Raw genomic sequence first — 23,494 nt, 5'->3', positions numbered from 1 at the left:
GCTAGCAAACAATAGTTACGTCCGCTTAGTGGGTTACATTTCAGCGGACATCAGGTAGCAGCCCTAGGCCGGTGCCTCACGTGCTCGTCAAGCAACGGGCCCATTGTATTTGTCCACGAATGCTCTGTGTATTCTCCCAGGTGGGTGACGTAAGGTACGCTTGGAAGACCCGCTAGACGGCGGATATGTACCGCATAATGGCATGGCCGCCGCCGAGTTGGGGTACCCCGCGAAATATTAGCTGCGGAGTAGATCGACATGAAGCGGACGTTGAATCTTGCATCGGGGTTATTGCGTCCGAGCCGAGGTCGCGCATGTTTGACTGACAAGCTAGCCCGACGTGAGCACCCATGTATGTCATTTGACTTTTCTTCGATAGAGCGCATGAATCGCAAGACTACCTAAGAAATAGTGTACTAGAACCTTGTGAAGCTCGAAACACTATCATTGTGGACAGAGCGAGCCTAACCAAATAGGAAGCTTTTGTACGGAAAGAAACGCTCCAGCTCAAGCGCATAGCGCGAGCTCCATGTAACCCCAAACGCCTACGTTTCTTCGTATGTATCTTTTGCTTTGGACCGAGTGCAGCAGTTCCGTAGCCCACTCGAAGGCATCTTCCATAACATACGGAGCATCCAATTAAAGATACGAAGATCACAAAACGCCCTTTTCGGCACCACTTGTAACTCGAATCGTCTCAACAGGGGACTTGCCCCTTCCCACATGGCTCTCCCCATGACTTGAGCCATCCTCCGGCACCTTCCCCTTGCGCTTGCGCGACAAGCGATCCGTAAGCGTGGCAAGCGGCCGGTAGATCGCCACGAACGGCATGCCGACAACCTTAGCAATAGCCCCGAACCATGGGTCAGGAAACAACCTCACGCAGACACCCCAGGGAACACACAGGAGCGCGACGACCACGCTGATCGCCCACTGGTTGCCGTCGAGCTGCACAATACTGAATGCTCTGCCTCCCACGTAGATGATGACTACTTGGCACCCGACCATGATGACGTTCATTACGATGAAATAGTAGTTCTTGTGGATGCCGACGAAGATGTTGAGTTTGTTGTCGAGACGGCGGTTATTGTACTGGTTGAAGATTTGCAGCCAGACGAAGACGTTGAAAATGATGGTGCGCATCTCGTTTTCAGGGTAAGGCAGGAACTTGGGCCCGGCGAAGTGGATTACAAAAGTCGCAATTATCTGGTAGATGGCTTGGCCGATGATCATTTTCCACATGGTCAGGCTGAGGATGGATGCGCTGCGGGGTGTGGGTGGACGGTCAAGGATCTCTTCTGTGGGAGGGTCGGTTGAAAGCGAGAGCGCTGCGAGTGAATCCATGAAGAGGTTGATCCAGAGGAGCTGGACTGCGGTCAGAACAGAGCGCATCTCGGAATCCTGGATGGCAGTTACGAAAGCTACGACCATGGCGGTGATGTTGACTGTGATCTGAAACTGGAGGAACTTCTGCACAGCATCATTGACTGCGCGACCCCACATGAGAGCCGTCAGGATGGAAGCAAAGTTGTCGTCCATCAAGATGATCGCTGATGCTTCTTTAGCCACCTCTGTGCCGGAAATGCCCATTGAGAAGCCGATGTCAGCAGCCTTGAGTGCTGGTCCATCATTGGTCCCATCGCCGGTCACCGCAACAATACCCCCGAGCTCGCGGAGCTTGGTAACCAAGATGCGCTTGTCTTCAGGAGAGGATCTTGCGAGCACTTGTAGACGCGGGAGGGTTTCGTTCATTTCCTCGTCGCTTAGCTTCCTAAACTCTGGACCTTCCATTACAACTCCGTCAGTGTAGATGCCGCAATCAGTAGCAATGGCTTTTGCCGTGATGACGTTGTCGCCGGTAACCATGCGAACGATGACGCCTGCGTGCTTGCATTTTGCGACCGCCTCGGGCACGCCGGGACGAAGAGGATCCTGAATGCCCACCACACCGATATATACCATCCCGTTGAGCAGTGAGCCCAAGTCCGAAGCAACCGAAGGATCATCTGGGTTTTCAGCCCCTTGCGGAGGCCACTGCTCAAAATCTTTGTAAATCAGGCCAATCGTGCGGAGAGATTGTTTCGCGTACGAATCGATGACGTCGGATATCGCTTTCCTCCGAGTTGAGTCCAAGGGTACATCGCCTGTTGGGAGAGCAAGCGATGTAGAGAATCGGAGTAGGATTTCGGAAGCACCCTTGATGAGGAGGCGATAGGTCCCGTTAGGTAACCTTTGCACGGCCCCCATGCACTTGCGACCAGAATCGAACGGTAACATCTGAACCATCTGCGCACTGGTGCGTTCCTGAGACAGCGAAGTCATGCCCAAGACGGTCTTCGCGAAGCCTAAAAGCGCCGTCTCGGTCTTGGAACCGACGAAGCCAAACTCGCCACCGTCACCCTCAAACGCGGTAGAGTTGATTGCGATAGACTCAATCAAAAGGCGCGTCTGGTGAGCCGTTAGGCGTTGCGCAAACTGGGATGACCGGTTGTTTGATTCTCCGAGGTTCTTGTCATCGAATGAGTCTTCGCCAAAGGTACCCGTAACAACTGTCATCTTGTTTTGCGTCAAGGTGCCCGTCTTGTCAGAACACACCGTAGTGGCGTTTCCCATGGTCTCGCAAGATTTCAAGATACGAACAAGATTGTTCATCTTTACCATCTGCGATGTGGCGAACGCGAGCGACAAGGTGATGGCCAACGGCAGACCTTCCGGGACAGCGACGACAATGATGGTCACAGACACGATGAGAATGTCCATAAATTTAGAAGCCTTCTCGGCAGGGCTCAGGGGGCTCCCGGGGAAAGTTGCGACGAGACGGAAGAGCAAGATCAATAAGAGGAGGAAGGAAGCAGCAGTTGCCAGTTTCGCAATAGCCTTAGCGAGTTTGTCGAGCTTGATCTGGAGAGGCGTCTGTTCAGGTTCCTGTCGCATTGCCATGAGAATTTTGCCGTAGCTAGAGTTGACACCGACAGAGGTTACGAGATCTTACGCTGTTAGCACTAGTTTTGCTGATCTTGGGAGCGGAAATGAACTTACAGGTACCAACGCCCTCCAATACCTTGCTTCCAGAGATTATGAATGGATCAAGATCTTTGCCATCACTATGACCGCGTTCAAGCAGCCGCAAAACCTGTTCAGCATTCGTCTTCTTCATTTGGTCAGACTCCCCAGTTGCCGAACTTTCGTCACACTTGACGTTGTGACCAGAAATGAAGATACCATCGGCTGGGATGAGATCACCGGGTTCCATGTGAAGCACGTCGCCTACAAGAATGTCGTAGACCGATATTGTGAAAGACTTTCCCGAACGAATGACTTTGACCGCGCGGGCTTCTTTCTTCGCGTTGAGCCTGACGAATGCACGCTCTTTTTGAAAGTCATTGATAGCCCCCACCAGGACGACAACAACAATCGAGACGCAGATAGCGCAACCCTCGATCCAATCAACGGATGGTGGAGCTCCAGGGCCGTGATCAACACCGAATGTCTCATAAAGGCCAAGTGCGAGTGATATGACAGCTGCCACTGTGAGCAGGATAAGCACGCTTTCCTTATAGTACCTGGTTGCAGCCAGGTCAGTATACCAAGGTCAACACCGGGCAATGCTACTTACGCTTCCCAGACAAGCTTCAAGAAAGACTTTGCTTTCTTTGCAGGGAGCACATTGGCGCTGAAGACCCGTTTGCGATCATAGAAAGCATCGTTCGCATGTGGCCCTGTCGCAGCTGCTCCAGCATCTGTAACATCGACATGGCGTACCTCAACAGGGCGAGGAAGCGTTGATGCGATACCGCGTGCTTTTCGGTACTGCTTAGTGACCTCTTCGAACGACACAGATCCTGCTAGCTCTGTCTCGTCGACGCTCAGCCCAGCGTCGACATCGCTTCTCAAGCCAGTCTCAAGTCCTGGCAGCCCGCCAAGAGAGATAAAGGCGGCCAGTGACTTTGGGTTTAACATCTTGTTCAACTGGCCTGGAGAGAAAGCAAACTTGTTGTTGAGAACTGCAAAGTCTTTCTCGGAACCCGGGTCGGCCTTCAGCGCTCCATCGTCAAGGTACGAGTCCAGTGTGTGAGTCGATGCGCCAGCAGAGGTAGCAGGTGGTGCAAGTGTCGCCTCACTCGCTGCTCGACTTCGTCCCGCGAATGGATTTGAACTGGATGCTGTGCTTTGAGCACTTGTGGATGGATTTCGAGAATGCATATGTCTGAAAGATCGTTCTGGGGCCAAGGTCGCTGGTGAGGCGTCGTCAACAGCGGTAATTGCAGTCAACGTATCCTCCGTATTGGTCCGATTTGGTGTCTTGGGGATCTCGACTGTGATCTCTGGGAGGGATGGTAGAGTGGAATTCCCTGCGCGAGCGGGTGCATCATTGGGAGTAGCCATGCTCAGCAGGCAATAAATGATAAGACTAAGAATTAGGAGAGAACAGGCAAATCGATCGTGACTAGGTGATGGACGTTTGAAGCACGATGCAGTCTCCATTCTGAGGTTGCATCTTGAACATGCTGATATAGTGATCTACGAACTGCTGCATGGTTGCTTGCGGTGGGTCGAATACGCCCAGAGCGAGGCAGAAGCGGCCACCAGCGGGCACCAAGCCCGCTGCCGAGAAGCATTGAGACCAGAAGCACACATGATGCCCAGGTGATGGTAACAATTGACTACAAGAGACATTGAGGCAGTGCAAAATGAGACAGATACTCGCTCTTCTAACATAGTATGACAGGCATGGTGGGAACATTGTGGGCAGAGCCGTGGCGAACTGGAGTGCTTTGAAACATCTGCAGGAACAGCACACAGAGAAATTAGGGAAGTGCAAAGGAGAAAAGGCTTGGGATAAAGCTTGGGTGAGCTGCTCTTAAGCTGTAAATGAAAGGATAGGCAGCGGCCAATGTGACTGATGTGATGGAGGCAGGTGGCTCGTGCAGATCCTGAGGTCGCGACCAGGCTCAGTTTCCTGGCGAGGCTTCGGCAGTTGTAGCGTGCTCGCGTTCGCGACTGATGGGTCTGTACCAAGACTCTTGGGGGAGTTTGAAGTCCCCGTTCGTCGAGGAGGCCGCCGCGTTATCAAGCGACAACGTGTCGGGAAAGAGTTTACCAAGACCGACGAGTCGCCGCTAAGCAATTGCTCAATTTTAGAGGCCCGCTGTTGCCCGTCTCCTCCACTCTCCTCTGCTTTCTCGGCTCTTCGTAAGATGATCTTTGCGCGTCTGGGGTAACCATCGTGGCTGAGGCTCATGGACCTACACAGTACAGGACCCGTATACGCTAGACGCGATCCCCAGCGCCGTAAGGCTGCCGAAAGCGGGCGCATGGCAAAGGCAAAAGGCATCGCAGAGGCAGAGGCGACGGAGGGCGGGCAGATCTCCGCCTCGAGGCGCCGCACAGATGAGTGAATGGGTTCCGCAGGGGGCCAAGCACGCGTTAGCGCGCGGAGGAGAGCGGAGTGGTCCCGCGCCTGCATGACGGTTCTAGAAAAAAAGTCGATTAGCGAGGGCAGGTGCACGCGCATGTTAAGACAGGGCGAGAATTAATACACAAGACGTATGATTGCTGGGCAAAACGCGCGCGCATAAGCAAAGCAGCGCACTCCAGACGGTCCGGAACGTCTGAGCAAGTCGCAATCGTTGTGGTGCGGACGTTGCTGCGGCAGATCTGCTTCAACCCTCCCCCCGCGGTCGCCAGAGGGAAGGCGCTACCGATTAGTCACCCAAACCGCGTCCCTGGCAGCTGCTCTGGCTCCATTCGTAAAACACCCCCGATTCTCATCTTCCGCCTTCTTGCTCCTCTATAGCCCACTTCATCTCGATTTTCGGATCGCTCGATATCCGGTGCGGGATCCCCGACGTTTTTGCTCCTGCTCTCGTGGTTGTCCATCCCTGAGGCATCTTGCACAGCCCACGGTTACGACGACATCCGAGAACATGTGTCCATTCAGTGAGTATGCCCAGAACAATTACCCAAATATATACATACATGCTAAGAACCACAGCGTCGTTGCCAGCAGGCGAAGGCCCCGCTCGCTTTTCACCTGCAGCCGTCCAAGATTGGGCTCCAAGGCGCAAGTCAGTGTCCAACGCCTGCGAAAGGTGTCGAAGACGCAAGGTAGCGCCTGCCTCTCTGCAGCGAAAGTGCCATGTCTGAAAATCCTTAGATTCGATGCGATGGGGACACTCCCTGTGCAACGTGTAAAAGATTCTCATTAACATGTGCGTGTCCTTGATCGAATGCGCTCTTCTCCCACACGGCAGCTAACAGTCTCTAGGTTTAAGAACGCAAAAACCAAGAGAAGTCGTTGCATCGTCAGTACCTGGCCCCCTTACGCGGCGGTGATGCGCGGCATCACGTGACTGTACCAACATTTTACAGAGAACATCAAGCCGCACTAGAAAGTCGAATACACCATCTTGAGGCGCAATTGGCTGCGCACGTAAATGCACCCATGCATGGAATGGAGTCAATAGACGAAAATCTCATGGCCTCGACACCAACCAGCTTCGATTGGGGACAAAGTTCAACTTCACTGTCACTTGATACCAGCTTTGCCTCCGCTTTCACCTCGGAACCCTCGCAGATGAATCTGGGAAGCTTCTCGGCTGGCGGGGTAGGTCCAAGAGTGCCCGCAATAGCCATCACTGAATGTGAGCTTGTCCCCAAAGCGGCAGTTGTATCTTCACCAGTACCATCATTCTGGTCAGGCACCACACGCGCGTCGTCCCCCGATGCCCAGCCTACGAGTGCGCCATCGTATCCGCCGATGGGGTTTCCCGTGAGCACGAAATCTTACACACCGTCACCAGGCCCACCGCACGCTACAGAGTGGGATTTCATGGCCCAAAGAAACAAGCTAAAGCCTGAGGCACCTCAGAGTGGTAGCATTTCCCGTGCTACCTCCACATCTTCTCACTCGATGGAAAGCGAGGAGGCCGGCACTGAAGACGAAACCGATGTTCTACCTCTTGCGCCTGCGCCTCGCCTACCCCGTCCCGGACTTTTCGCTGCCCACACCGAAAGCCCCCCACCGGGCTCCTCGCGCTCGAGCTTCACTGATAGGAGCAGAGCCCTCACCACCACACCGTTCCCGAGCCGCTTCGAAGCCGAAACTCTGACGTCCGAATTCATTCAGCACTTGGAATCTGCGGAACAAAGAGGATACTCTGTAACGCCTGGCCTCTTCAGCCGCTTCTGCGAGTCTGTCTACCCAGATCCCAAAAAGCGGGGCATTGCCCTCGAGATCCCTGTATCGACGCAAATGGCTCGTTTCCATGTCTTTATGGCCATGGCCATCGGCATGAAGATGCGCATCAAGGACAGCCCGGAAAACACCAACTCGCTGCTCGACACCTGCTACGACCTCGCCATGCAGCAAGCGTCATCCCCGCCTTTCTGGCAAGAAAATGGAGGTGTCGAAGCCACGCAGCTTCTCAACATCTTCGCGTCTATCCGTAAGGAGCCGACGTTTGCACCCAAGCCACTGCAGCCCTCGATGTCTTGGTGACACGTGCTTGCGAGGGGGAGGTTGGGTTTTGTTTCTGGGCAAAGTGGCAGTTTGATCGAGGCATTTTGCATTGCAGAGCCGCTCCTGTACACTACCCATGCATTGTTTTCACTGTACATGTCTTCCAGATATACCAAAGCAATAGATTCCATGTCCATGACCTGCATGCCGCCTGTATGCTCCTACCAGTGAGGAAGAGGACTAGTGAGATGATGGAGCTGAATCGACTGTTTCATAGTTACGGAAGAAGGGCGAGTAAAGAAGCTTGTGTAATTGCTGATTCGCGTGGTCAGGAGTGGTCGTTACACTAAGTGGCGAATACTTTTGAGGGTCTCCAATAGCAAATTCCAATTGGAATTATGCTTGGTGGTGATCATCTAAGAATACTGATGGTCTTTGCCGTGTCTAATTTGGATTGTGGGGAATGGTATTGGCTGCTTGTCAAATTGAACCCTATAGCGCATACAGCACAGTCGAGACTCCTTGTTGGATATCATAATTATTCCTATTTTCCTGCCATGATCTGCGTGTGATTAATAAACCACTTTTCAAATGTCGTTCTATCTGGCACGAGCGCTACGGGACAGGAAGCTGCTTGTCAGAGCTTATCTTTTGCCTGAACCTTAGCCTCGGAAGGCTAAGTAACACATAGGGTGACAGAAAATAATTGTAAAATCACTCGACTAATTAAGTTGTTCGGACGCCAATTCTACACTCTCAGCTTTCATAAATGCCTGCGTAGAGCCTGATATTCTCTGCCATAGAGGTTTCGGGGGTCGTGTTGGTAACGGCAACATTACATCCGCAATGCTAGTGTGCCTGTGTCGTGGGCACGCCTAACACTGAACATTAAATTTGCAGACTGTTGTATCTCGTCATCCTGGGACTGCTGATCACGCACATCTCTGCGGGCTCGCCGACGCAATGCTGCAGCCACACATTATTTTCACGGTCCATGTCTTCCAGATATACTGACGCAATAGATTCTACGACCACGACTAGACTGTACTACCTGTTAAGGCGAGGTGGAAGAAGTGCAAAAATGAATCTTCACATCGATTAACAAACGCTTCTAGCTACGAAATCTAGGAACAGAAACTATGGACCCAAATCTCGAGAATCGCTGTAGACCCAGACCAGCATATACTTTCCGCTTGTACAATTTCTCGAAAGCAGCCTTTGTCTCTGCTTTAACGGCATTTATGACCTCGGTGATCCTCCACGCCTTTTGTAAATCTTCCGCAACCATACCATTATAGTACGACAGGCTCATAGATTCTTCATCGAAAGAGATGACTAGCGCGGTCAGCGCGGGCATCATTAATGCAAAGTGCGTCGCAAAGTCGACCAGTAGGTTTCGAGGAAGAGACATTCGACTGATAATGTAGGATAGGAAGGCATCGACATCTGCCGTTATGACCTGGAGCGGGTGTAGGCAGATGTCAAGAAATTCCAACTTCGTGAAGCGCGCCAGCCGACTGGAAAAATCTGTGGTGAACTGCGAGGGGACAGGCGGTCGTATGATTTTGTTTGGGCACGAATTCCCCTGCTGCGGTGATCCACGGCACTGGATCACGTCGATCTTGCAGACTTAAGGAAGTACTTTGAGTTCCTGCATGCGGAGAAGAAAGTCGAGGAATGGAACATAGGCAGGCTGATGGCTGATAATGGGCAGCACCTTCCAGCACTTGTTCTGCGGGAATCCTCATATCCATACCTGTTCGAAGTGCTCGTCCTCGCAGAGCTTAAGCCACTTTTCGACATCTAAAACACGAAATTTGAATTGGTTGTTGGCACAAAAGAATGACGTTACCTCGGTATTTAAGGTTTGACTCGTCAAGGTAAAAGCATAGAATAGGTGGCAGGGTTTGGAACGAGAATCGATCGTAGTTTCTTAAGTATCTTCCGCGGCTGGGAAACATTCGCCCTCGCTTACTTAATGGTATGGACGATCAGCTTGGACTTGCTGTGGCAAGTGGACCTTCTTGCGGTCGGCTGTGAAGCACAGCGTGATTGGTTACTCGTGACAAGACACGGTATAAGAATAGTTAAGGTCGCGAACCTCAGAAGGAATCGTCGCGAAGTAGTCATGCTTGTACCCGGGGTTGGGATTCACCGTGCCGTGTCCGCTGCAAAGTGGAAATTGACGATAGCATGAATGAATTCCCACGAAGTTGATCCCGCGACCAGCTCCAGAACGACAAATCGAAATGTAAACTTACCACATGAAAGTGGAAGTGTCGATTTCTTCTTGGTGGGCTACTCCAGGAAGCTGCTCCAGTGAAGTTTGGAGAGATTGGAATCTTGATAGCGCTGGAAGAAGAGCGCAGGTATGACCGGCTCCTTTTGAAAGAATGACTGTTTTGAGCACCCTTGCTCCCTGCCTCGACGCATTATGGTCTGGTAATCGAGATCGTGATTCTGCTCTTGTCGAATTCGAGTGGAGCTGTCCTACCCTCGGTGGGAGTATGGCGAGGAGAGCAGAGTGGAGCTGCTGCGCAAGTATTTATATAGTAGAGTATCCATGGCCTACATGAGTCCAAGGGTTGTGCCGTGCTTCTGTGCGTATTTACTCTATCGAGCTGTCCAAGGAGACGACATTGCGATCTATGCGTTTGACGTTCTAAGAATACTGTTGAGTCACGTGAGCCTCGGGTAGCTGGAGCCATGGCAAGTCTTTTAACCAGTTTGCACGTTGGCCCTCGCATGGTCCCGTTAGCGGAGAAGGCTTCCCTGACATGAAGTCTTGGTGATCCGTACCAATGAACATGCTCTCGTCATTTTGCTCACAAGGATCGCACTCGAAGTACCTCGAAAGTAGTTTATGTACCCAATGAGTAAGCGGTATTGATTTGATTCGCTTTTTGCTTGACTACAAATGACAAATCGGCAAGCAACCAACTGATGACTTAGTCCTTCTGAAAGGCCAATCTGTCCTTCGGGAAGCATGCTGTCATCAGCAGAGGTACATGTATGGAAAGGAATAATAGTATATTGGGAAATGTCTACTTCAGTTTAGTCAACTATTTCCCATCAATTATTTTACTCATAGAATCGATTCACCGGTGTACATACCAATTTGATTGGCATTGAAGCTGGATCCGACGTTTGCCCAGACATTGGTTCGACCGATAGCTGGTTTCCAATGTTTAACAAGATGTTACCCGGAAAATCTTGAAAAGAACAAAACTTTAGCGGCAAATGACTTACTAGTAGGTTTAAACATTAGTTTCTGTGGGGTTCTAACGGTGCTGCGTTTGCTATTACCTTCCCAGGTGCGCTGAGCCAACATCGTGCGACTCAATCCCTGCAGATGCTTAGACACTTAGTGTCCTGCTCTCTCAATGAGTCGTTTGGCACGTTTGACAAGGTAACGAGAGACGGCGTGGCAGTTGTTTGCCACACAAACGATACTACGGAGGAAGGCGTGCATAATGTATCACGTCAACGGTGTTCTCTCCGACCTCGGCTGAAGGACACGGCTTCGCCACTTCCAGCCTAGTTTCACTTCGCCCCTCAAATACCCCGATGCCGGTTGGTCGGCTATCTCCTATCATTCCCATGATCTTTCACTCTTGTTTTCGATACATTGGGTAAGATGGCAGCAGTAGATGGCGCAGAGGTAGCGCAGCATGACAATAGGAAGTCGTGTTGGATTGTATGTTGCCTGTATGCTCAAATGCATCGTCAATCGCTCACTTGCAACCCCACTCTTCAGGTTCTCGACTCCAAAGTGTACGATGTCACGAAGTTTCTTTCGAAGCATCCAGGCGGAGCAGCTATCATATTGAAGAACGCTGGCACGGTATGTTCCTTGTGCGGCGAAAATGGCACTGCTGACAAGAGTGAGGATGCTACCGAGGAATTTAAGAAGTACCATCCCTTGGTAAGTAGTGCGAATGAATCGAATGCATACCTAGGTAGGGCTGATTTGTATCTTGCGCTCAGGACTATGTAAAGGATCTATCGGAGGGAAGCATAGTTGGACCTATCAATCCAGATACATTAGGAAGGCTGCGAGAGAAAAAAGAAGTCAATGCCGCACCTGCAGACTCCGCAAATACCGACAGAGAGATACCCCACCTTACCATGTGTGTATCATGTCCAGATTTTGAGAGAGCAGCGAGAGCTGTGCTCCCGCACAAGAGCTTCGTGTATGCTAGCACATCGGCGAACACCGGACTATCATTGAAGACGAATCTTGACGACTGGGGTCGTATCAACTTCCGCCCGCGCGTGATGCGCAACGTAGGTGACGTTGATTCTCGACGATCCATATTTGGGCACACCTCGCAATACCCATTCTACATATCTCCTATGGGCACGCTAGGTGCCATCCATCCAGAAGCGGAGCCAGAGATGGTCCGCGGAGCAGTGCGGAAAGGCGCGCATATGGTGGTCAGTACAGCATCGACAAAAACTTCACAGCAGATCATGCAAGCCTACATAGACGAACAGACAAGGCTAAACAACAAGAGCCCAACGCAGTTATTCTACCAATATTACATGCCAGTGGATCGCAAGAAGGCCATCGAGCTGATGCACATTGTCAAAAAATCGGGATATAAGGGCATCTGGATAACGGTCGACACACCTGTTCTCGGCAAGCGAACTGCCGATCGCGTCCTGCAGGCGGAAGAAGCGCTCGCTGTAGGCCTGGATGAGGAGGGTACGGCGGAGTGGGAAGCTGGGGGTGAGAACGCGTTTGCGCCTGCAATGGGCGGACGAGTCGTCAGTGGCCAGCTGAGTCCGCACACAACATGGGAAGATCTAGCCTGGATACGAAAGGAATGGGAAGGCCCCATTGTGTTGAAGGGCATACAGACCGCCGACGATGCAAAGCTGGCTTACGAGTACGGTTGCGATGGCATTTTGCTGAGCAACCACGGTGGTCGTCAATTGCACACTGCGCCCAGCGCGCTCATGACGTTGTTAGAGATACGGACATACTGCCCCGAAATCATCGGAAAACTGGAGATCTTCCTCGATGGCGGATTGCGCGACGGAAGTGACGTTCTCAAGGCACTTTGCCTGGGTGCGACAGCCGTCGGAGTAGGTCGGCCCTTCATGTACGCGCTTGCGGCATACGGAAGTCAAGGTGTGGAGAGGTGTATTGATGGTAAGTCCAGTCCGTTCAAGCGAGCCAGTGACACTAACTGACCCACCGCAGTGCTTGCCGAGGAGCTTACTTTGGGCATGCGCCTACTGGGCGTCACCGCATTGGACCAGTTGAAGCCCGAAATGGTGAATGCATCGCGACTACTGAACGAGATGTGGAGACCAGAAAGCAACAGCATCAGCATCAAGAGTCGTTTATAGTGATGTTCCCATCTGGTCTTGGGCATCGTAGTACATGTAACGCAGCGGTTGAAACCGCATAGTAAATGCAACATCGAACGTAATCCACTTTTCTTTGCTTTCGCAATCAAGGACTATGGAGTCTTCACTTAAGCTCTGTGTGATTTTTATTCGCAGAGTACAACGGCCAACATGTAGCAGACTCTCCATTGTGGACATCAGCTTTCAATTGTATGCTTACCACTTCAGGAACGTATTATAGACTGGGTCGCTGCAAGATTCGGAGGTCGCCAAGATACACATTTCTTCGTTGTGGTTCGCTGCCACAAATTTTTTCGGACCCTGACTAGTTCGCGTAACATGCGCCAATCGGCCCGTCTGCGTCTCAAACCACAATACATCCTGCTTTAGCGGAGGCATGGTCTACATGGACGGTGGCCAGTCTTTGCGGTACTACTATATATTTATATTTTATGCCTATGCCTTCATCGAATCACGGTGAGATGGCCGAGTTGGTTATGGCGCCAGGTTAAGGAGCATCTTAACATCATTTCCTGGTCACGAAAGTGGCGTGGGTTCGAGTCCCACTCTCATCATTATCGTCCGCTCGTCGAGCGGGTTACGGGAATTAATTTTTTTGATTTCTTCTTCCATAGCGTCCTAGACAGGATGTTGGTATTTTTTGTTCCCAAACAGTCTACATCAGAACGAGCGTTTGAAAATCTCAAGATTATATGCTTGGTGCTTGAGGGCTACTACCCCGGTATCTTTACGCATCTGCAGCAAAATCCCAGGTTGGACCCCACGGAATATTTGCTCGCAGGATGACTACACAAAGTATCAGTGACTGTTGGGAATTGTTCTATCGAAGATGAAAGATCCCCCCATGTCGATATCCACAATGAAAGAAGTTGGAAACACCTTTTCTTTATGAATGTAAGGGTATGCTGTGTGTAATGGTGTAATGAACTGTATACGGCATTGGAGACTACGGTGGAAAATTAAAAAGGGTCACATCATGGTGGACCACCGTCTTCGCATGCATTACAAACCAGGTGCAATCTATTAATTGATCTATATTAGGTCCAAAATCGTACAAGAGCACAGCATTGCCATACACGTAGAATCTCCAGACATTTTTCAGCGGCCATGACGTCATACCTGAGGTATGCTCCGACAATATAGCGAGAGGATATCTACACTTGCCTTGTCGCCGTCAAGAGGTCAAGATCCTCCTGGCCTCAGGACCATCCATCCTCAACCCTTCCGCATATTTGAATGCCAACGGTGCCTTTGTGATCTTCATGATCTCCGTTATCGTGAGGTTACACGCTTCTTCCACCTCTTTTAGCAGTTCGTCGTCGTCTGATTGTCGACCTCTTGGTGTACCGTACAGGACTAGAAGGTTTCTGCGTCCGATAAAGAATGTTGAGAGCCACGAGTGAAGGACTCTGATTCGAATACTTGTGTGGTGGATATGCGCAGGTGCAATAAAAGTAGTGCAATCGACTACGTTCGGCGTGTTCAAATGTTACTTTCCATCCACTGAACAGCGCACAATTACATATTTCTGAGTCGTGGGGGCACCCACACCCACACCCACATATGGGCACGTGTCGTCGGGAACCGTGCCTTTTCTCTACTGGAGATGCATGCTGCCTGTGGAATGGTGCGAGGTAGAGCGACGTAGTGAGCACTAGGGTAGACGGCTTATAAATGATTGATACGATCAAGAAGAACACTGATGTTAACAATTCTAGCTAAGAGATGATATGAGCGCAGCACGGTTCCTTAGAATTCGATGTGACACTCAAATAGCGTAACGAGCGTGGCGCGACGGACGTCGCATCACCCCCAAACCGTTATTTGCGTTATAACTGTCACTGCCCGGTCTCACTCGTAACACGTGGGCTCTATGCCGAAACATAGCCCCAGATGGGCAAATGAGGCGAAGCAAAGCCACCGCGCGTTCGAAAGACAGTTGGCTTGTACTAATATCGCAAGAGTGAACTTGTTATCAAAGACCTACGTTAGCCTGAGGAGCCCCGTGAAGCACTTTCTTCAAGCTCGATCCACCCAGAGGTATTGGCAGGGTAATGCTTGCGTCAACCGCTACAGAGTTCGCTTGAGGGTGGCTGCTAACGAGCTATTCATCAAATTACCACCGGGAGATTTGCTAGAGCTTGTGGTGGCCACAGCGATTGGGTAGAACAGTAGATATGCGGTTTTCAATTGGCAGTAACGTAGGTTAACATGTCTCATAAGATGAAGAAGCAGATATTGAATTTTTTAGTGACACATGACAGAAGTATATCAAGTTCTTCCGAGTATCATGTACCTTCCCAAAGAATACTCCCGTTGTTTCCCACAGATCAGACAAGATACATGCAGCTGCTTTTGCTCCACGGGAATCTTGTCATCGCCCTATCAGATGCGTTTTGGTGCTGACACAATCAATGTATCCATGATGGCCTCATTTTCTTGATGCCGCAAAACTTACAGTAAACGATCTTTAGGCAGAATCAAGAGCCATGTCTCCATGAGGACATGATGAGCTCTCTTCTCGCGTCTTCATGGTCATTGCACAATCAAGTCATGCCGCAATACAGTTTGTCGACAAGCAGCACCCACTTCCTGTGTAAAAATAGTATCTTTCTATTGACCACCGGCTGTTCAGTGATTCGCTGATCTCTGATTATCCTTCTAGAAGGATTCTGTATCGGTCTTGCTGCCCATCAAAAAGGTACGTGTGTCGGCGTTCGCGGTCTCTGATTCGTGGAAGAACATCGCGCGTGCATTGTATTGCTGCAAGCCACGAAACGGCAATGCAAGAACGCACTCAGAGTCACGGTCTTTTAAAATGTATATGTTCTCCATTGCGACCGCGGAGTATAATCTGCGATTACTTTTCGACGACGCTTGGAAGAAGTGGCGGTGGTTGGTGGGAAGCCCGAATGGACAGGAGGAAAATCCGCAGAAACCTCGAGCGGCATTCAATGCATTGAAATTCGTACCTTCTCAAGATAACCGGCCAGGACTTGACGATGACAGACATTTTGTATCATGGCCTTGATATGACTTCCTCCGGATGTTGTCCTAGTGTGATACAACTCGGCTAGACAATCTTCCTTGGCTTCCCTGGCAGTTGTACTGGCCCAGCGATCAAACAAGGACAAGTACTGCGATATCTCCTGATACCTCGGCACGCGTTCCTGAACCATCAGCCATACTATGCGAATATCGCATACCGCTGCGCACACCAGCTATAGCTGCGCTGGTTTTTCCACATCGCAGTTGCTGGAATAGCGCCGTGTTGCGCAAATCAAGAGTTGGTGCCTCTGGTATCATGCATCTCGAGAGTGGTTTGATCCGGGAGGGAAGCGGTGTTGTGGCACAAGGAAACGCGGAAAGAACACGCTAATTCGACGACGTCGCACTTCCTCGTTGCAAATCTTCCCCGAACAACGCAACCGCACACTGATACGGACATTCGAGGACCAAGAAGAACGAATCAGGGCTCGCTAGTTCTTTGCTCTTTCGATCGGTTTCCGAGGCCTCGTTCACGCACCGTCGCCACCCAGCGCAGATTCGACCACAAGCCGCTTTTGTACGCGCCGCTGTTCGATAACGATTTACGACTCATTCGCAATGCCAATGACTCTCCAAGCACCGTGACGTGCGCATATAAGCCCTTGTTCAAGGCAGCCTAGACTGGCGTGGGTTCGTTAGCCCAGGTGCAGTGTTTAGAGCGGCGCCTTGTGCGTTCGAGTCTTGCCGGTGTTCCAAGGCTCCAAGGCAATGCCGCTCGAAAACGAATCTCTCACAATTACACCTCACTTTCGTAAGTCTTGCCTAATCCAATTGCAAGATCAAGTCGAACAGTAAGGAAGTTTGCGGACGAAGGCCGGCTGCGATGAACTTTGGACCGTTTCAGTGGTGCATCGTGGCATCAGAGGGGAGTCGTTGAAGAGCAAGTACCGCAATACTGAAATGGTTTTGCTTGGACAAGACCAAAAACTTCTTGGTCTATTCATGCAGTACGTGCGCCAGAATTCATAGCGGCGAGTGGGACATCCAGGAATGCGCAAATTGAGTCGTGGTCGTCCTTGCTACATCTGACTGCAGAAAGTTGCTCACCTTACTACCTATGATTAATACGAAGGAGGAACACATTGTTAGAGTCCAACAGCACGCAAGGGTAGCTGCTTGGTGCAAATGAGAGCAACTCTTCGCCATATGCTGACGATCGTAGGTTCAGGCGTTCTGGAGGAACTTTCCGTTCGAGGACCAGTTCTTTGCTCACAAGTCGTCTCGATCCCTTGACGTCGCGATTCAGAGGCATATACTAGGACTCGGACACGAATTCAGAATTCGACCCTCGAGATTCCTCCGACTTGAATTATTGAGAGTCTTTTGAGCGACGCAGGGCTGATGGTGGGGATGTGAACTCCCAGGACGACGACCGGGCCGAACGAAGTAACGTGCGACACAGCACAGCGATAGCGAACGATACGACAGACAACGCTCAGGCTAGAGTGGGAGCGAACTAACTATATGATTTGGAACGCCAACAACAGATAAACTCCCTTCCCCCTTTGATAAGGATAAACGGTTGGGTACAGTTTGATGGAAGCTCATCTATCTTACTGAATGTCGAACACTTATCGATCGATTCCATTCGCGCCCTGCACGCTCCCAACCAGGAAACCAGCGCAAGTCCCAGTACATGTCGACTTGAACCATATTTCAGTCATATTGAATCCATGGTACTGAGTGCTACTTCGCCTCTGCCAACACGAAATTTCGGATCCGTCACCGTCTGCCGACTGCGCCCTGCCGGTGAGCGTTCGCGAGCCGAAGGATCGATGCTACTTAGACCAATTTGGCCCCATCAACACTTCCGTGCATCTAGATCAACTGATAGCATATTGAGATCGCCGGACACGGGTCTGTGGATTCCCGTACGACAATATCTCTTCGACCATACCAATCGAATGCTCAATGATCACGTTAGCGAAAACCTTTGATTACAGGCCCACACCTCCCAATAAATTGTGCACGATCCTTTTGGGTTTCCGAGAAAACCGAATGATCACAATCGATCTTTCGGCCTCTCCGTCTTCTGCAAGCGAGCGAACGAAGGAACCAATGGTCACACATCAGCGTCCCAACGCTTCTGGCCCGATAAACTTGCTGACGCGAACAAAATGACAAAATTGAATACCTATTTCCGTGTGTCAAAAGCGGTACCAGCGCAGCTCTCAAGCCAACAAGGTCCGTGCCACGCAGCTCATTGCATGTGACAGTCGTGGATGCTGCATGTCGCAGATACTCCAAGACGCAGCAGAGCAGCTGACCTCTTTGCCACTTGCCACTTAACAGTTGTGTTAAGTGGCTGGAAACTTGGCGGGCACAGAATCCAGAACCGCCTAAATCTGTAGCTGCAGTGTCAGGATGCGGAGACATATAGCAAGGGGCGACCTTCTATTACCACGATCGAGGATCCAGCCAAGGCAATAATACGTCGACACGAGAATCTCACAGTCTACCCCAGACAGCTCGCGCACCTAAACACGGTGTGGCATGTTGTATGCTTTGCATGCAGCTCTCTGCTCAGCCATCGGCAAACCTTGCGCGGCTCTCGCTTCTCCGCTGCTGCCGCATTACGTGGTGCCCCTCAATCGATCTCGAAACACTGGGTCACAGTCTGGAGATTCTGTCCACTGTATTGTTTGTACCTCCAAGTAGTGGTACCAATGGCGGACCCTAGACAACACGTCTGAATGCTCAACTGTTCACCTGTTGATGCAATAGTCCATAGTGCCACTATATCGGACAATTGCAAACCAGGTCCACACCTTTCCCGAGGCCACCAAGTCTTCTTAATGTGTGATTTGTCTTTCCACGAGGACTTGCCTCTACTAAGGATACATGCGCGTACTCCATCGTTCCGACTTGCCACATATCCGACACTGCCAATCTCGGAGTTAGAGGTTGGAAATTCGCTCGCCCCGAAATTCGCAATGACCCGCTACATCCATGTGGAGAGCATGATGTGGGGAGCCTCACAGTTCTTTGAAGGGCCGATTCTCCACGATCCTGCACCTTATCAGATCATGTAAGGTCTACCCCAGGTATTCGCTGATCGTCTTCAACCGTTGTACTTGCGTCATGCAGTATACCTGGACATACATATGTGCGAACCTGCTGGCTTACGGTCCGAGCGTCCATGTTCATTCTTCACGCAATCGCTATGTGTTTCACTAAGCTCTGCAGCCTGCCCATGTCATAAGATCCTGATAGTAATACTATCTGAGCAGTATTGAGGCACGGATGATCATTGCAACGTGGCCGCTCTACGTGCAGCGAAGCTTGGAAACTCAACCCGAAAATGCCTGAGCAAAAGTGTTCAACGCATGGATACCACATGCTTTGGGTACCTGGCTGTACCATTTTGCAACGTTCCAACAGCTGTATTAGATCGATTCGCTACTCACGTCACCTGGTGTCCATTCATAGAACGTATCAACTTACCGGCGCGAAATCAAGACAATCTCACTTGGACTACCGTCCGATCTGGTACAACCACGCGGCACGTAGAGAGCGGTTATACCAACCGGCACTTTCTGATGCGCATGCATATCTCAGAAACGATTACCACTTGCATCTCTTTTCTGTACCTGGAATGCCAGGCGGGTTCGAATCGATTGGTCCGAACGCACGACTTTGACGAGAAGATTTTTACTACGCAGTTTTGCTGCATTAGCACCATGCAGGCCGCCAACTACGACTCGCAAGGGCAGAATGCCACGAGTAGGCTTGAAGTTTTAGATTGCGGTGTCCTGGCCATTTACAGTCGAAGAAAGTGGCTGAATATAGCACAACTCTCCGATACAGATCTAGTCGCGTGCTCAGCCCTTCGCCGCTTCTGTCACTACCTTCATGAAATGCGTTTGTCGACCGATTTAGGACTAAATACCAGGACCAAGCTTTCAAATATGAAAAGAAAGACCCTGTGCCAAGCAAATCCTACTTTGAAGAAAGCTTTGATGAGATGTTCTACATGCACCTGGACACAGGAAGACTGACAGGGCGGAGATTCAACGCAGACACGGAGAAGAGCCTGTTAGACATGCTCAATCGAAGCATCAAGCATTGGAAGAGAAAATAATGAGCTCGAGTAACTTAAAAGTCGAGTCGGCTAAGCTTTTGTCACTCTGTGCCACCAATCGCGCAGTCATACCACCTGGCAGGATGCAACCTTTTGACGGGTCGTTGTACGGCTTGTTACATACACAACCTCAACACTTTCTCCTGCTGCATACGATTTGGAGGGGATTTCTAGATCTGGAGAACTGTACATGTTCATGTATAACAGCTTAACAGGAGTCTATTAAGGTTACGACTCACAGCTCGAAATCTCCAAGACCGGGCTTTAGGCTAAACAACAGAACGCTTTCCCAAACGGGTCGCAAGCCAGGCCAAAGGAGCAAGATGCATCCGTTCCTAACAACGTGACCCTTCCTTGGTAGGGGAAATCTTCGATCATAGCGAATCAAGCCTGGGAACTGTCTGCCAAACGGTACAAAGAGGTACACGAAAATATGAACGAGGTACCCTGGGCCCGTTAGCGTCCCTGCCCTGCCGCAGGTCTGTTCTCCCCACATCTGCAAACGGAGATCCTGTAGCTCGCTTCCATTTTCGCTGCCGCGGGCACTACTGAACGCTGCCCTCGCATGCATGCCACGACCATTGCGTGCGTCGCCTGACGAACACTCGCCGCCCGGAGTCGGACTACGGCCTCCCGTACCTGAATGGTATGTAACAAGAATAGGATCCTGGCAGGAAGTTGTCGGAGTATTGGTGTTTTCAACACACGGCGCTCGACTAGAGTCTATGAACGGAGACCCCCAGCAGAACGTTTCGCGGCTAGTCAAAACGCTTCATCTATTACCGTTCTAGAAGACCTTCTAGCGCGCGTTGGTTGCAGCGATCATTTCCAGGAGGCCAGCCACAGCTCAATCAAAAACTCGTGCTTTCGGACTGCAATTCCACGGTCGCGTGGATGGCGTCCAGTAACAACGCTACAACAGATGTCCCTGCTGACGACTAAATGGCAGGCTTCAGTCGTGTGGTCGTTTGCGCAGAGCCCTGACAGCATCTAGCGTATATGCTTGCCGCGTTATTCTCCGCGCGCCCCTTCACAGCGTGTGCGTCCGTGCCGCGCACTGCAGCAACTGCATGGTGGGGTCGGTACCCAGGTTTCTTTGTCGACCTCATTTGCACAAATGAAGTCTCCACGACTTTGCAATCTCAACACTACCGGAAAGTGTGGAGGAATGTGGAGGGCCACAACAGCGCAATGTGGCAGCTCAATACCTCAGTAGGGGTGGCTTTGACATCCGCAGCGTATTCGTCTACCGTGTACTGCGGTGTTACCATTGGAATTGTACTTACCTGGATTGTCCTTGCGAAGTACCGCACCAACCCCGGCTGAGCGGAGCGTAAGGGGCGGGTACTCGAGCACTGTTGGGACCTGTACATCATTAGCAAGTGCCGACGCAAAGACAACTCGCAAGCTACCACAGACCGTGCGTTCCGCCTCACCTTGCTGTGGAAAAACGGCGCGACGCTCAAGGTGCATCTGAACGTGTCTCCGTTAAGATGAAACTGAGCTGTGGGCAATGAACCACCCCACAATGTTTGCGGGCAGCGGACAGCCACGCAGGTCGACCCCACCACCCCAGATCAGCAAGTCATGAGACTTCGGCTGTATCTAGCTCAGGACTGTACCAAAGAACAGCCGGCCAACAAAAAGGCGCCCCCCAAGTAGCACAGAGACGATCGTGACCATGGGACCAATGCAGATCTGGGGTGCATTGCAGTGAGCGACGACCTGCATCCCTCATATCCAAGATCTTTGACGCCTTCCATACATACACGGGGCCACCAGCATACGAGCAATGCCAAGTCCGAAGTATCCTGCTGGTCTAGGAAATGGACAGCCACGATCGTCTTTGGGTGGGGAAGCTGTGTTGCGTGACCCAGCTCTGGCTGAGTGGCTACTCAACGAGAAGCTGCATGCTCAATAATTCTGCGTCGTCCGTGATTCTGCGTAAGACGTCGGGCCGTAGAGGGGCACTTGTTCAGTTGGGCAGCTTCGGCAGCCACACCGTGCCGGAGACAATACCGCAGCAGAGAAATGACAACTGACATGGCGTACAGGTGTGGCACAAATCTGGTAGCGAAACAGTGACAAGTTCCAGGTGCTACCACGTACCAAGGTACGTCTCCACTATGTCACTGGCCAACTGCACCTCAATAATTCATATCACATGGCTACCCAACCACTACCGACTGCAGTCGGCCAGCTCTACTCCGACCCTAATCTGCGTCATTATTCTCGCCACTTGCCGCAGCCTCCACTACGAATACCATCAAATCTCCGAAGACGATTTTGGCGTCAATAACGAGACGTTCGCGATATGGGCCTTTGCCAATACGGCCCAGCGGAGCCACGAAGCAAATCGGCTCAGCGGCAGTCGCCCACGGCACCAGCCCTCCATAAGCATGTCAGCCTCCAACAGCAGGACATGACGACTGACAGCATGGCGCGCTCACCGATGCCCTCTCGCGCGCGCCTATTCAGTCTAGGAGGCACATCCTGCCCATGACTCCAATATGTCCGCACTCAGTGCTTCGGCGTGGCCCGTGGGCCGTGATATCAGTAGGGATCACGGTGCGCGCTCCGACACCAGATGCGACGGTTGCACTGCCCGATCCCTGGCGGAGCGCGCTCAATGGAGCACAGACTGGCGAGCACACTGTGAGCTGGCAGCCGGGCTACTCACCTGTACTGCTTCATGCAGAGGGGTGGCTTGCAGTCAACTTGCGCCATCCTAATCCCGTCCTGAAACCGCAAACCCAGCTATAGTACCAAAAAAACGGAGGAGCGCCTCTTTCTGCGCGAGCACCACCGCATGCGCGCCGCTGGCTAGCCCGTTGCAAGACGGCCGCTCTCGACGACCTTACTTCATGAGGCGCGTGCAGCGTGCAGCGACCTGAGAATTGAGTTGTTCGCTCCGTCGGTCGCGCACGTCGGTTGGACTGGCGCGCACGCAAGGCAGCATTAACGTTTGTTATGGACCGGCTTGCTGAGCTATAGGACTACGCCGCTTTGGGCCGCTGCGTTGATCGACCGGCGGCGCCTATCCGCTCGCCCTGCCATGTACTATCCGTCTGCCTTATGCTATCTCGTGATGCCGACGCGACTCAGCGGTGCTGGCCCTGGCCCGGCTTGTGGATCCTTCCCGTGCCAACAAATTGTTCGAGAAGGTGTTCGCAACGGCGAGCTAGCACGGAGGCTTGATATCTGCTCTCCACTATAGACGGCCCATGACTCGATTTTTGTGGATGTTGATGTATAATGATTGCAAGTAAGAAGGGATTTTGATTGCTGATGGATGCGCGGGACGAACAACATCGCTAAAGTGATAGGGGACGAATGTGAACGCGCCGCCGTTTCGAAGGAAGGATATCGTTTACGGAGTGCCAACGCAGAAAGTGGGAAGTGGTATAATGAGAAAATTGCAAGCCCAGCCACCGCAGACAAACACAACTCCAACGCCCTTACCAACACCAATACCAGACATCCCCATCTATCATAAAATCATATCACAATCCGTGAAGCCATAA

The 23,494-nt window shown here is 51.4% G+C and overlaps 6 protein-coding genes and 1 non-coding gene across 7 annotated transcripts; 3 read left to right on the top strand and 4 right to left on the bottom strand.

Moving 5' to 3' along the window:
* Nucleotides 1-469: 469 nt before the first annotated feature.
* CC84DRAFT_1235592 (calcium-translocating P-type ATPase) lies at nucleotides 470-4,386 on the bottom strand (the record flags this gene model as incomplete). The annotated part of the gene is made up of 4 exons (XM_018183852.1): nucleotides 470-2,987; nucleotides 3,040-3,563; nucleotides 3,617-4,124; nucleotides 4,179-4,386. The coding sequence occupies 4 exons, from the start codon at nucleotides 4,384-4,386 to the stop codon at nucleotides 655-657; spliced, it is 3,573 nt and encodes a 1,190-aa protein (XP_018040102.1). The 3' UTR covers nucleotides 470-654.
* A 336-nt stretch (nucleotides 4,387-4,722) lies between these two features.
* On the bottom strand, nucleotides 4,723-5,401 carry CC84DRAFT_1160830 (uncharacterized protein). The gene has a single exon (XM_018177590.1). It carries the CDS (start codon nucleotides 5,333-5,335, stop codon nucleotides 4,862-4,864), a length of 474 nt encoding a protein of 157 aa, XP_018040101.1. The 5' UTR covers nucleotides 5,336-5,401; the 3' UTR covers nucleotides 4,723-4,861.
* Nucleotides 5,402-5,784: 383 nt separating this feature from the next.
* Nucleotides 5,785-7,657, top strand: CC84DRAFT_1255712 (uncharacterized protein). The gene is made up of 5 exons (XM_018184559.1): nucleotides 5,785-5,940; nucleotides 5,996-6,108; nucleotides 6,158-6,212; nucleotides 6,269-6,305; nucleotides 6,373-7,657. The coding sequence occupies exons 1-5, from the start codon at nucleotides 5,928-5,930 to the stop codon at nucleotides 7,499-7,501; spliced, it is 1,347 nt and encodes a 448-aa protein (XP_018040100.1). The 5' UTR covers nucleotides 5,785-5,927; the 3' UTR covers nucleotides 7,502-7,657.
* A 2,652-nt stretch (nucleotides 7,658-10,309) lies between these two features.
* CC84DRAFT_452646 (uncharacterized protein) lies at nucleotides 10,310-10,904 on the bottom strand. The gene is made up of 3 exons (XM_018186322.1): nucleotides 10,769-10,904; nucleotides 10,577-10,710; nucleotides 10,310-10,506 (listed from the first exon to the last, which is right to left on the bottom strand). Exons 1-3 carry the CDS (start codon nucleotides 10,791-10,793, stop codon nucleotides 10,411-10,413), a joined length of 255 nt encoding a protein of 84 aa, XP_018040099.1. The 5' UTR covers nucleotides 10,794-10,904; the 3' UTR covers nucleotides 10,310-10,410.
* Nucleotides 10,905-10,956: 52 nt separating this feature from the next.
* Nucleotides 10,957-12,899, top strand: CC84DRAFT_1193433 (L-lactate dehydrogenase). The gene is made up of 5 exons (XM_018181296.1): nucleotides 10,957-11,159; nucleotides 11,220-11,306; nucleotides 11,352-11,387; nucleotides 11,450-12,620; nucleotides 12,672-12,899. The coding sequence occupies exons 1-5, from the start codon at nucleotides 11,100-11,102 to the stop codon at nucleotides 12,818-12,820; spliced, it is 1,503 nt and encodes a 500-aa protein (XP_018040098.1). The 5' UTR covers nucleotides 10,957-11,099; the 3' UTR covers nucleotides 12,821-12,899.
* Nucleotides 12,900-13,296: 397 nt separating this feature from the next.
* Nucleotides 13,297-13,395, top strand: CC84DRAFT_t25. The gene has a single exon. It is a non-coding gene; the product is annotated as a tRNA-Leu (tRNA).
* A 6,616-nt stretch (nucleotides 13,396-20,011) lies between these two features.
* On the bottom strand, nucleotides 20,012-21,443 carry CC84DRAFT_1172262 (uncharacterized protein; the record flags this gene model as incomplete). The annotated part of the gene is made up of 5 exons (XM_018179971.1): nucleotides 20,012-20,060; nucleotides 20,095-20,154; nucleotides 20,210-20,609; nucleotides 21,257-21,335; nucleotides 21,390-21,443. The coding sequence occupies 5 exons, from the start codon at nucleotides 21,441-21,443 to the stop codon at nucleotides 20,012-20,014; spliced, it is 642 nt and encodes a 213-aa protein (XP_018040097.1).
* Nucleotides 21,444-23,494: the final 2,051 nt, after the last annotated feature.

Source organism: Paraphaeosphaeria sporulosa (assembly GCF_001642045.1).
Source record: "Paraphaeosphaeria sporulosa strain AP3s5-JAC2a unplaced genomic scaffold CC84scaffold_2, whole genome shotgun sequence".
In the NCBI taxonomy this organism is placed as follows: domain Eukaryota; kingdom Fungi; phylum Ascomycota; class Dothideomycetes; order Pleosporales; family Didymosphaeriaceae; genus Paraphaeosphaeria; species Paraphaeosphaeria sporulosa.
Note: the sequence above shows the minus strand (reverse complement) of the source record. Positions and strands in the feature narration are given on the sequence as shown.